At 37.7% G+C, this 14,322-nt stretch overlaps 1 protein-coding gene across 1 annotated transcript in view; it reads right to left on the bottom strand.

Moving 5' to 3' along the window:
• Positions 1-14,322, bottom strand: part of PTPRN2 (protein tyrosine phosphatase receptor type N2) — a 698,861-nt gene that overhangs the window by 32,777 nt on the left and 651,762 nt on the right. The window contains exon 18 of the mRNA XM_068404529.1: positions 9,791-9,868. Coding sequence (XP_068260630.1) covers positions 9,791-9,868 — 78 coding nt within the window. The remainder of the gene's footprint in view (positions 1-9,790; positions 9,869-14,322) is intronic.

Genomic DNA, 14,322 nt, shown 5'->3' with positions numbered 1-14,322 from the left:
TCCCTGTTACAAGCAATTGTCACTGCATCTCCTGCACTCACCATTGAGATGTGATTTTCACTAAGACTCACAGCCTGTGACTGAAGGACTACAGCATTTTCTTCGTTTCCTTGATAATTTAAATATTAGACCGTCAGGCTGTTATCTGGATTTTTTTTCCAAATAAAGCAGAAGTGGGATGAATCAAAGGCAGTTCACAGAGTTTCACACTGTTGCCTGTTCACTGCCCCATCTTTACCTTGCTGATAGGTTTTTTCGGAAGCTACACCTCCCAACACCTAATGTTTTGCTGTGCTCAGTGTCCAGACATGGCCATGAACTAGAAAGTGGCCCCAGGAAATGTGTCTTTGTAATGAAGGAACAGGTAGCACAGACTTGGTCTGCACAATCCCAGTATCGCCTTTGGACAAGTGCCTCTGGTTACCAAAGAGACATTGCAGCTGGGCTCGGAGGACAAAGGAAGAAGTTCAGTTGCAAATCAGTAATTCATGTAATTCTGAACTTTGTATGCTTGCACAACAGAAAGTAACTCAATGCATGTGATATAAGAATAAAGAGTTGTAAGGTCCCCAGGGCAGAGGTTTTTCTTTTCAGGTAGGGCCCAGCAAAATTAAGCCTTAGACTCCAAGTGTTAACTACTATTATGGAAATAACCATCTAAAACTAAACTTATTCAGATCTCTTAGCACAGGCAGCTTCATGTTTGTAATTTATGGTAATACTTCCAAGGAGAAGAAGAAATGTTGAATGGAGTCTTCTGAATGGAAGTGATAAAGTGAGTGTTACGTGTAGGAGCTCAGTACAGAGCTCTGCAATGCAGGCTTTGCTGAAAAGGGAAGACAGTGTACAATTTCATGTGGCATGTACACCTTCAGCCTGTATGCCTAGACAGTAACGTTAGTGATCTTCAATGAGGTTTTGCTGCACGCATCATTCTCAAAACATTTCTTAGACAAGAATAACACCATCCCTTTCCACTTACTGAAAATTAAAGGCTGAATCCTGCAACCACAAGATGAGCAGTGCGTTTGACATCTGCAGGATTCCCTGTTGATGAAATGCACCACCTCATGCTGTGGTTATTCAGCATGCTAGTCCCATACAAAGGACTTCCACATTGGGATGAATTATATTTAGTATGAATTACTTGCAAAGGAGCACAGAACTGGTTTTTCAAGTAAGGAGAAAAATGAAGTCACAAATAGGAGAATCAGTGTTATAACACTGCCTCAAATCTGATAAAACACCAGTCTTTGAAAGCTTATATTTCAAAATGTCCTTGCTTCCTAGCTTGTAAATAAAATGGTTAATATGAATCCCTTTATTTTTTTCAGACACTTCATAATTTTGAAGCTTCTTTTTATAACGAATGATCCACCCCAACCCCCTTTTTTAGTCATTTTTGTTGTTATTTTATTGATGGGGAAATGACAAGATACTCTGACCAGACACTCTTCTTTTGATGGGAACTGGTGAAGTAGTTTCTAAAATGTGATGATTTAAAAGTAGAAATAGGATAATCAGTTAAATCCAGCCTGTTCACTAAAAATATCAGGCTAATCACACCAGCTGCTTTCTGGGAGAGATCTTCGGAAAACTAAAGAATCCTCCTTTTCAGTCTTTTAGGCCTCACAAATAGTTGGTAAACACAACTATTTGGAAAAACAGACAAACAAGCAAACAAACCCCAAATAATTTCTAATGATAATCAAAATTCAACATGACTAAACACAACTCCTAAAACAACAACAAAGCAAGGTACTAACCCTTGCTGGATCAGACAATAATTGATTCCATTACATATCTTGAAAGTAAGTAACTCAACTGTGACTTCTTTCAAGTTCTCCATTGGAAACAGGAAACACTGTATTGAATGAAGACAGTCAGAAAATGGTATTCTCTGGAATATTTTAAAACCAAAAGCCAATGTTTTAATGGGTCAGAAAAAAAAAGGCAGAGCTTTTAACTGAAAAAAAAATAACTGGGGGGAATTTAGATTTTTGTTATCAACTAGAACTTCACAATGGATGCCAGTCAAAAAGCAACCTTTTGTGCGAAATATTTTGGTTGAAAACAACTTATCATTTTGATATGAAGTGGGTTAAATCTGGCAAAGTCAGAGCTGCCATTTGAAAAGTCATAGTTGTGCCAGACAGCTAAGCAAATCTGTAAGTTGAAAAATTAACGATTAACAATCTATCTTTAATTAAAAAAAATTATCTGACTCTTGTAGTTGAAAAGATGGCTTCCGAAAGGACCATATATAAATATGTGTTAGTCAGTCTGGCTGCATGTGTTATGTCCCTGCTGTCACAGCAACACTTGTTTGGAAATCAATGGGAAAGGCAAGCTCAAGATGACTGCATGTGTTGCAATAACTTCTGCTTTCTCAGAGAGACATAAACTGCTCTTATTCTTCTCAGTAGACTCCTAACTCAAGCCTTATTATTAAATAATTTAAATATGAGCACTGTTTAGCATTGCAGTGCTGACAAAACCACATTAAGGAGGGAAAGTCCACCAAAATTCCCAGTAATTAGCTCTTCGCTTTAGTATTGGAAAGGTGGAACCTAAACAATAAAAGGATAGAAATTTTAAAAGGACCACTTCCAAGTACCTTTTCCAACCGCAGCCATAATTAGAAGTAAGCACAGTAAACGCACACTCCTTTCCTGAACGCATATGGAATTCCTAATGCTATATTTATTTCACACGGCTTGACAAGTTACTAGAGCTCTGGGGGCTACTGTTCTGTGCCTATCTCTCCCTTGCTGTTTTTCTTTTATTAAATTAAAATATGCATATTTTACACACTGAATTGCTTTGTGTCGCTTTTCATCTGCTCTTCTTTCTGAAGGTGAGAACTGATTAGACATGCAGGAAGTCCCATTCCAGGCAAGGAAAATAAAACTTGGGAATCCAGACTGCTTGAAAGCACTGTGTTCTGCACAGAAGAACAAAATGCAGGAAAATAATTTAGTCTGTAAATTAATTTCAGCACTCACAAAACATGCTGAACTGGGAGCACAGAAACCAGCAATTAGAGCAGGGGAGGGTTTGGTACAGTTGTTCTTACTCAGCCCACAGGCTTGGAACACCGATTTTGCAGGGAGACTCATTCAGCTACAGGGACATGGTCTTCTGCCCACCGGGATTTGCCCTTGGAGATCACTGATGACTAATCCTTCTTACAGAGGAAACAATCAACTGACAGTATTTTGTATTTCTTTTGTTGAATTCAAAAACTGGAAGAGAAAAGCAAGTGTCGCCAAACAGACATGCAAATATTTATCATGTCCTCAAGACTGCAATTCAGGAATTGGGTTCTAAACATGCTGGTGTGATCTGGGAGGAAAACAATAGTCAGGTTTTTGAACTGACTCTGATAATATACTCCTGAATATGGGTAGAGAAAAATTATTCTAGAAGTAGTTTTAGATTAAGAAATGCAGGATTGGGGGCAATGAAAAGCAAATGGCAACTGAACTCCCTGGCTCAGATTAGGGCTCTGGTCTTCATTCTTGGGACTCCTTCTGCACTTTATATTTAATAGTCTTGCAATAAAATCAGAAAACAATTGAAGGAGCAGAGATGAAGTCTCCCCACTCCCCATAATCATAACAGTATAAACCTCCACTCCAGTGAGCTTTCTTTTTGTTTGTCAGTCATAGATGCCCAACTGTAGCAAAAAGGGTGAAGAGTATTCTCAATTTCAAGACTATTTCATGTACTGGCAAATAGTGGAGGAAAGACAGATTAATGAAAAACATGGGTTTGATTCAGAACATGTAGGATGAAGCTCTTTCTCGCTTCCTGGAGGAGCATCCTAACCGCAAAGGAGGAGCACGTGAAGTCTGCTTTCCTCATCCTGTGTCTGACTCAGTGCTGTTCATGAGCGGGATCTGCTCTACCATCCCTGCCAGACTGGAGACCGCCAGGGACTAAGGCATCTGGGGAACTATTAGCCTGAGCTACAGATCTATTTAGGCAAACACCAGGGAATTTTCTGGTCCAAACTGCAAGTGTTGACTGTATTTAATCTCATGACTTCCTGTTGTAGGTGTTTTGAACCTTATTGAACATCTGCAAAATGAGGAAAATCATATTTCTCTATTCCTTCCATAGAACTTATATAATGTTCATATACTTATTATGTTGGTCATGGAGAGAGGACATCACAGAAAGACAAGAAATACTTACATAAATATATATCACATGTGATTTGATTTTCTATGGCAACTAAGCAGCATATCCTCTTAAGCCACTTGGCAGGAATTGCCTGATCTCTCCCTCTATTTCACTTAACGTAATAAAAAAAACACCCCACATTAAAGTGCCCTTCCCTCTAACAAGGGAGAGGGAAAAGAAGAACAAGTGTGGGTAGATTTATGAAAGGAAGGCATAATGTGGGGTGTTTTCCAGAGGGAAAAATTACGGCCTCCTACAGAAATCTCCATTTGGAGATGACGAACCTTAGCAGACACGCAATTTATAAAACTGGCATAATTAAGAATAATTTTTCAGTGCAAGGACAGTTGGTTCTAAATATCCTAACTCCTAGGAAGTTTCCTGCATATTGTCATCTCTTGCTTCTTAGAATACTCTGCAAGTTAAGACATGTACTTCATGTCAAATACTTCATGGAATTATAACCCAGCACATATGGAAAATAATAAAATTTTATGCCTCCAGAATTATTCACAACATGGAACTCCTGCTGCGAAAACTTGTTATAGATCAGAAATGTTCTACATCCACTTTCTTTTGAATTATGTTCAAAGAGATGTTGAATTTTAATAGTGTTATGTGAAAGAGCTGAGTGAAATTTCACTGAAGCTGCTGGACAAAATCATCACCTTTCATTCAAGATAAATGTACGAAACAAGCAAACTCTTTTATGAAGCCTGATAACTGAAATTACAGAAGTTATCATCAAAAACAAGAGAAACGTGAAGCATATGGACCCATGAGTTTCTCTAGAAACTGATATGCTTAATGCAGAGAGAGAAGCAATAATCAAGGCAAGATGATTAATCCGGATAAGCAGCAAAAATATGTAAAAGGAATAAAGAAACCACCAGCACAGCTCAACAAACTGGCATTGTGATCCTGGTAGAAGAAAAGCTGAAAGAGAGGTTGGGGGTAAAACACTGGGTGAATGAGGTTTGGAAAAAATAAATTATTGCCTGCTATTTGATTCTGCCTTTGTTCAAGGAAATAAAACTCTGTACTTTCTTTGTAAATAGAATGGAACTATATCAAAGCAAAACTCTGTCCTGAGGATGAGTTCTCTTTCCAGCTGAGAAGAAAACAACCCACAGACCTGGCAAATTGTTTAACCACTCAGGTAAAAATGGATTAATACCATGTGAGGAGAGGCATCCAGTTTCCAAGAAAGGGAACCGCGAGGTGGAATTCCCACTGAACCAAAATAGAATCAGTGAAGGAGGTATCTCTCAGCAATACTAATTGGTGAAAAGAGATGAAAACAAGACCAGATGAAATTAAAAGAAGACTTAAATCAGCTGGAGGCTTTTCAAAATTAATTAAAGTAGTAGCTGGAAAATTTCCAGAGCGGTCTAAGAGATGACATGGAGGCAGAGATGAAATCTCTGCTTGAGCTGCAAACACAGAGTATCCAGACAGATTAGGAAGCCCTGTGGCAAAACAGATCAATGACATGACTGACAAAACAACTCCTGCAGGCTAGAAAGTTTCCAAAGAAATAGGTAAGCCAGGAAAGTTGGAACTAACTTGGCACTTTCTGACTTAGAGGAGCTATGCCAAGAATATAAGGAGCTGGAGAAATAAACTGGAGGGACACAGACAACTGTGGAAGGCTAATACCTCAAAGTGGCCTTCACCATTAGAAAAGCCAGAGTAAGACTCTTGCCTTTTTTATCATTATTATTTTTACAACATATACAAAATTTGTTTGAACACCATTTGAAAATGACCAATATACAGGAGTTTGGACTATGTCCAGCTCAAAAACTGCATCTTTGAAAGAAAAACTTCCATCAGACTAACCCCTCTCAGGTCAACATGAAAACCCAAATGAATAGGAAGGTGTACAGAAAATGCTGAGTCTAATGGCCAGCTCTAGTGGCCCAAGTTAGATGGTACTGAAGAACAATACCTGCCCTTCTTCCTCACTTTACCAAAAAAGACAATCTTCCAAGAAGTGGTCACTAGTGAGATGACTGAAACTGGTCCCCCTCCAGTCCCATAGTGGTACTAGGCATGGATCTGCTCACCAGTAGTAAGAATGCTGAACAAGATGACCTTGGACAAAGCATCATCAATGTTTTATGAAAAAGTTTTGCCCAGTTTGGGAACGAGAAGACACTGAGCTGACCATGATCTTTGTTCAGATCTGAGCAACTTGAAAACAGTAAACAGGAATTTGATTACCGAGTGTCTAACAGCACTCGCACAAAAATACTGGACACTGGATCAACACAACAGGTTTTACAGGGGCCTGCCAATAAAACTAGGAAAATAGACTATCTAAAACTAAATCATCTGTTTGGTCTTAAATAGAGACAATGGATGTGACCACATGATCATGTAGATGACAGACATGAGGAGCAGAAGACACTGCAGAGCAGTGTTAGAGCTCAGGAACTGAGTTCCTTTTGGAAGAAGCTTCCTCCAGACACATCTGTAGCTTTCTCCCCCACCAACAGGCATTTGGTCCATTGCACCACTGAACAGTTGGTCTAAAGTAAAACCTACAAAGTAAGTACAGTGACACTCTACAAATCTGTTCCTATTGGGCCACACTGCTTGCTAATGTAGACATAGTCACTGATGGGTGGAAGAATCTAATGCAAGTTTAAGGGAAATTAGGTTTAGAAATCACATCTCTGGAATTTGAGCATGAAATCTAGACAGCAGGACAAATCATGAGCAGTTTGGATTTCATTACAGGTATCAGCTGTGTTGTAAATGCCAAGAAAGTTGTCTTACACTTTCAAGTAAAACAAATGCTTTGTAGACAAGTGTTTTCTAGAAATCAGCTTGAAATGCCTACAGGAGTGAAAACAACTGTAACAGTTTCTTGCTGGGGTAGCCTTTCAGCCAAGATAAAATGGAGTGGCTGATGCCCACCATGCAGCTAGGCTCCTGGGAAATCTCAGCAGCTAAGTCTCTGAGAAAACAGGAAGAAATACATCTAGTAAATATTGCTATAGAAGGTGATGCCAAGCTCCCAAGAGTTTCTGTTGGACTTGCTAAAGCATGACATTGTGCATTTAGACAAGGGAGAGCGGAATAGTCCCAGATCTCTCTGGAGTCAGTCACTCTTCTCACTATCAGTCAGAAAACTGCTTCACTGAACACACAAAAGGGGAAAAAAAGCAACACAGCTCAGCAATAGCTGGTATTAAGCAGAGGAGGGAGAGGGAGGAGAATCACCGAGAAGATGTATCAGGAATGAATAACTGAATCTTTAAACAACCCCTGGTGGCAGCACCACGGTCTGTATAAACTACAGAAAACTGTATTCAAGTAAACATCAAAGGATTCTGCCCTGACTGGAGTTAATACCATGTTTACCATAGCAAGTTCAGGTTTCCCTGCTTTAACTTAAAATAGGTACTATTAGGTGAAAAATGGATGTAAGCTCCTGCATCTGGACATAAACCGTAACAACTTCAAGCCATGGCTTTTGACTTGTACAATGGACCTACTACATTGCAGCAGTTATGAACGCAGTGCTCTGTAAGGAGTTAATCTCTCCTGGCTTGTTTATTACACCTGGTTGATACTCTGGGCCATGTAAAAAGCTTGGGACAGGAACCAGCAAATTGACATGTGATCTGTAGGAAGCTTAAACTTAAGAAAAGCGGGTGATGGACCAATGTGACATAAGTAGATTGTTATGTTGAAGTGACAGACATCATCAAAATAAATGTAAAAACCAAACTTTTCTATGGAACCTAATAGAAGAAACAATAAAAGAATGTCACATCAAAAATGGACACAGCCACACTTGAGTAGAAGCTGAACCACGGTTGCCAAATGGCTTCCGTAGAGATGTATACAGCAAATCTGGTGGGGAGATGGAGTGAACTTTCAGTGATGGCTAATTGGGAGGAGAAATAGCTAGAACGAGCAGAAGGAAAGTAAAGGAAAGTGAAGACTCTCCACTCACTAATAGCATGAAGAAGAAAGTCAAGAAAGAGACCTTTTGAGTACAAAGTTGGAATAAAGAAGATTGGATCACAGAACAAAGAAATAACATCTCAGTTCTAGTCACTCTCTGTCTGTGTAAACAGTTTGCCTAACTGTTCAAATTAGAAAGAGAAGAAAAAAAACGTATCGTTCATACTATGCAGATATGATTATTTCTGTGTCAGCAGCAGTGCTTATACAAAGTCTGCTCTTTAAATCTCTCCTTTACAAATGAAAACATACATTTTTTTCAATATGTAAAGGTGCAGTTACAAGTAAAAATATACAAAATATAAATATACAAATATGCAAAAATATACAATTAAAAAACCTGGGCCTTAGAAATCATAAAATATCACTACAGAATAGCTAACATGGTATTTGATTTTGCATGTTTAACTTAAGGAACACATTTGCAAGTATCATGCCTGATATGAGGAATCCACTCACCAAAGGAAAAAAGATATCGAAGACAAAAATCACAAATTACTTGAAAATTTAAGCCAGAACAACAGCTAAACTGATTTCAAGCAGAAAGAATTTGCTCTGGACTTCTAAAAACCAGGCTCAAAATATCTCAGACTGAGCATTTAAAAATCCAGGCACCCAAAATCAAACAATTTTTAAAAAAATGTCTCGATTCCTCATCAGAGATGGTGGGAAATTGTGACATGAAAAGTGTCTTTAATAGGGGTCTAATCATAGACCAAGTGATGCAGATGAAGAGAGATGATTTCAACTGATGCAAGCTCCTAAAATACAATGGCACTTCTGAAATTTGTATGTGGATATTCTTTATCTTCAGAACAAAAGTTTCTAAATTCATAATGCAAAACAAAAAATAAAAACATATGTTCGTGTTGATAGTAAGCCCCAGCTGACCTCCTCCCCAAACAGCTTCAGTAAGCTTTCAGGCACACTTTTATGCTTACAAAGGAATATCTAATGCAGCACGTTCGTCCCACAATCGCACACACCTAGCCCAGCGGTGTGTATATGTCCAAATCTGAGAGCTGCATGAGCACGTAAAAAAACTGCATGCAAAGTAAGCTCGTATTTGTGCATTAATAACTACTGCCTTTAGCCCCAGTCCTGCCAAAAATTATGCACCTACTTAACTTTATGCAGCAGGGTCTTAACTCAGCCTTTAACTCAGCTACCTGTGGTAGGGAAAATGCATAAGAATTTAAGCATTTTGGGGAACTGGGGCGTGAGAGAAGTAGGTTTCAATGGAAAAATTCACGGCACACAGCATTAGGTCCTTTTTGATCTGGAGCATGACAATGAATTCTGGCTACACTCTTAAGAAGGTCAGGCCCTCTGAAAATCATCCAATCCTTGGCAGTAGTTTAATTACTGAGACCTGGCCTGAAGTTTGGCACTAAAATGTGAATACTTTGGCTTGAGGTTTTCAATATAATTTCCAGATCAACTATTTCTTAGCAGGGCTTGTCATATACATAAATGTCTTTAATATCCATGCACTAGATTTTAAAGACAGTTGAACTAAGGTTTTTCCACCTATTGTGACTCAAGCACAACATTTCTAGAAGCACAGGAAAACATTTGACTTGCAACATAAATTCAGTTTTCAAAGAGATGTTTAACTTACCTGCCAGAAGTCAGCGACAGTAGCAGGGAGAGGGCCCTGGGTGGCAATATATGCCGGGTTTCGGGGGTCATGGTCCATCTGGAATAAGGAGAGGGAACACAGACTGGTTTTATTTAAAAGAAAATCCCTTGCTGGTTTAGAGACAGAAAGCATGTGAGGGCAGAAACAAGGGACTTCCTAAAGGACTGTCATGTCCCCCCATCCTTTATTGGCAAGCAAAGAATTTTATTTCTATTTATAAGCTCAGAGGAGACCTTTTTCCACAAAAGACTGATGCTACCAGGTGAGTATCAGCACGCATGATGAGCAATGTCCTATGTCCTCAATAGGCAATGTAAGATCATTTATGGTGGTTGACAAAGGCATTTATTTGAGATCAGCACTCGTGGTTTCATAGCAACCTAGGAGCCATTTGAAACATTTTTCTACACTGAGTGTTAAGAATGGTTCACACATCTAAATATGTTCTCCATTTCCACCGTGCCAGTCAAGGGCACATGTAACTAAATAACAGCAAAAACGGGGAACAAATTCAGTTTCTGGCTTTTTCTGGTTAGCTGATTTATCTAAATGCATGGATTTGGCCTCAATAGAGGAAGTTCTACTTAAAGACCTTAATTATTACATTTAATTCAAGGAGCAGAAAATTCACTGAGCAGAAAAAATAAAGAATCTAAGAAACAAAGCCATCAAGAGTAAATAGGATTAGTGTGTTACAATGAATGTTTTCGAAGTGATGGGTGGTTTTCTTAGTTCTAAATCTTAGGACCCATTCTGCTGAAAAAGAAGATCTCCTGATGGGATTAAAAACCAAACAAACTCATTCTAACCCTGAACTGGGCAAGACAAAACTTTAAACATAAAGAAAAGAGACACAGTTCAGCTCTCAGATGTGTGGGTGTGACTCAGTGACACTGAAGTTGGCGAGAGTTAACTTATACCCATGTAGCTGAAAGCAGAATTTGTCTCAAAACACGATTCTGTTCTATAAGTAAAGATCTGAATAAGAATGAATGTGAGTCACATTTGCATTAAAAGGCATCTACTGAATTTATTCATAGCTTACCAAAATTTTCAGTGATGGTACATGTCAGCGTAAAAGAAGACACCTCATAATTATGTGCAACATAAAAGAGGGAAGAACCATAAAAGAACAGATGTAAGTTATTCTAACAGAACAACAATATGATGAATGTGCAAAAAGGAAGAGAACACTTTTATGTTTCTAATTTTCTGATATATAATTAAGCCGGACTTAAAATTCTCCATGACAACACAACACAGGTAGAATGAAGTCACTGAATCCATTTAGAATAAAAGCTTACTTCTGATTCACCACCCATAGTTACAAAAAACGTTGACCAGGATGTCTATAATACCATCATTTTATTCTGAGCTTCATTGAGATGCCTCTCTTATCAGCAAATAACTCTTCACAACAAGCAATTGCTCACAACAAATTTCAGCCTTGCTTTCTTTGCCTTTTGACAAAAGCAATTCTGATAGCAGGACATTTACTATTGTGAGTATTTTGAGATCAGGCAAAAATAGCTTTCTTCAGAAAGCAGTATTAGCAAAAACAACTTAGGAACCATTTCAAACTGGGCAACTTTTTTTTTGGGTTTTTTTTGTAAGAATTGAGACACTGAACTAAACACAGCCAAAACCAGCAGCAAATGTGATTAAGCAAAGTCAGGCTTGAATGTTTTTTTTTTGTTCCATTATGGCTGAAATAATTTCTGTTGTTTTGATTTGAATCCCAGAGAGCTCTATAGGATTTAATCACGTGCTTAAATGTTTTCCTATGCTGGAACTAAAAATCTTAGCTTAGAAAAATCAACCTGCACCATGGAGTACTGGCTACTCCCAGTGGAAACTGTTGTAGGCTTCATCCACTTGAAAATTATGTCACTTGTCTAACAGGCGAGAGCCTGACTTGGAAATGTAACTGACAGTGAATACACCAAGCTTCAGAAAAATAATAATTTACTTTGAATTTCTTCTTAAACTAAATTCTTTTGTATGTTGACATGCAGAAAACAAAGGCAGAAGAAATCAAGGATGATGCAAATAGCACTGTCATGGAGGAAATACTTCTCAATGTTCAGCTGATAAATCAGGAATAGGCCAATCTTGGCATTTCAGCATTAATCAACCTCTGTCACAAAGGTGCTGTTGGAACGTGGCAAACATTACAATAAGCACAGAGTAGCGAAGTGTATCAGCAGTTTAACAATAATTCAAAAGACAATTACAATTATTACATTCCAAGCACATCGTGTTGCACAGAAAACAATTATGAGCAGAAATTCTTCTTGCTTGGAGCAAATAGAAGATGGCAGAAAGCCCTATCATGCTATTAAATGATCTTTAACTAAACAAAAATAAGATCAAAGATTAAACTAATTAAATGAAATTCCTGTTTCATCAATTTTCTATTATAGGTACTATTTTAAAGGCCACATATTTTAAGAAAAGCATGAAAAAATCACTACTCTGGTCACATTTGATTTAATGTGAGTAGGTGACTGCAAGGGACGGTTCTTGAATGTTTTTGTTATGTTCTTTTTTATTCTCTCAAGGTCACCAAGAACACCAAGGGCACCTTAATCTATCAAAGTTAACAGAAGTTTGAATAAAGAAATAAAGTCAGTAATGGGTTTTGAACTAACTAATCAAGGATCAAGTAAAAGGCTTTTTTTTTTATGTCTGTAGTCATTATCTTCTTTCGAGGATCCCTCAGATTTCTCACTCCACAAAAATAAAACAGAGATTGTATTCTCCAGAGAAGAATAGAGAACAGCAGGCTCCATGCCATCAAGTATTAAAACAAAAATTGAGTGTTTGCTAACATTTTATATTGGAACAACCTTCAGAAATCACCCTAATAGTAATTGTTCAAAAAGAACAGGAATTTTCCCTCTATGCCCCCATCAAAGCACAAAGTTCACAAGCCTTACATCAGAACTAGATCGAACAGCCATTTTTGGAAAGAAAAAGGTGTGATTATTACAACTGTTCTGCTATGGTGGAATTCTCATTTTCTGCTGCACTACAACAAAGGCAAGCCTGGTGATAATGTTTCAACCTATTTTTCCATGATTTTGTATTAGGGAAAGAAAGGGATCAAGGATTACTATAACTGACCATGCAATCAACTGTGGTGATTTTTGTCACTACCACCGCCAAAAGCAAATGGAAACAAAAAGGAGGAGCATTCAGATTTACTGTTGGAAAAGAAATACTACAGAAAACTTTAGTTGCATGACGTGTTTTTCTACAGGGCTTTGTAATATAAGTTGACTTACAGTATCTTAAAGTGGGAAAATACATAAAGAAGAGTATCATAATTAGCTGCACCTTTGTTATATTAATATCAGACCACAATTCCACCTTTGCTTTACTAGAGAATAAAAGCTACTCCTTTAGTTTTTCCTGCAGTTCTACTATCCAGCTGCCTTATCCTAGGACTTTGCAAGGTTTCCCTGAAGAACTCTGAATTTTGTTGAGTTTTTGGATAGAGATTGTGCTGCTGCATGATTTCATTGATAATGCTGATGAAATACAGCAAAATCAATACATTCTGGGAGTAAATCCTCACATTTATTGTATTTGGACTTAGGAGTGGTACATATAGATTCTTGTTAAATGGTCTTCTAAAACTGTAAATTGAAGTAAAAGTATCAACAGGGCATCAATGACCATTCTGAAATCTCATGTAAATGATATACTTATTCATTCCTGCCCTTTTTACCTTCCCCATCAGCTTGTCAGATCCTTCCTTTCCACACCAAAAGATGCTGGGTGAGATGTGGTCTCAGTTACACCATATTTACCTTGACCTAAATCCTCTGAGTCCAGTTGAAATATTCCTAAATCATATGAGATCAGAATGAGATCTAGCGTAGACTAAATACGACGTAAAGAAAGTTGAACTCTGATTAACACCTTAAAATTTGTACGGATTCAAGCTACTGTGTAGTTTAATGTGTTTATAATACCAATAAAATCTACTTTCATGCATGTATTTATTACACAGAGTATAGACAGTCTCTAAAAGTAAAAGAGTATATTTGTTTTTGTAAAAGAAAGCATATCCAGCAAATGCAGATGAACTTTGTAACCACATTCTTCTCAGCATTAAAATTAAAAAGGTAGACTAGTCCTCATCTTCATGTTTGAATTAAAATTTAAAACAATTTTTAAATCCTTCCTTTAAAACGCCTAATGGAATGAAAGAAGTAAATCTGGTTGCGAATGCCATTATGAATTTCAGAGTCTATTCTTGGTGATGAAATTTGTATGCTGTTTGAACAAACCGTCATGCTAATGACATTCCTCAGTCTGGTGTCTTCAATAACAAGCAAACTGAGTTTTTAAATGTAGTTGATGGGATTTTTTTTCTCTCTCAGACACCCTATGAGGAAAAACAGAATTCCCATTTACTTGCATGACCTCTGATTTAAAAGCAAAGATTGCACATTATTTACTACTGGATGATTTTCCTGAAATTTAATGAGGACTAAGTACAA

Source organism: Nyctibius grandis, chromosome 7, assembly GCF_013368605.1.
Source record: "Nyctibius grandis isolate bNycGra1 chromosome 7, bNycGra1.pri, whole genome shotgun sequence".
Classification (NCBI taxonomy): Eukaryota; Metazoa; Chordata; class Aves; order Nyctibiiformes; family Nyctibiidae; genus Nyctibius; species Nyctibius grandis.
The sequence above is the reverse complement of the archived record's forward strand: the minus strand, read 5'-3'. Positions and strand labels throughout refer to the sequence as shown.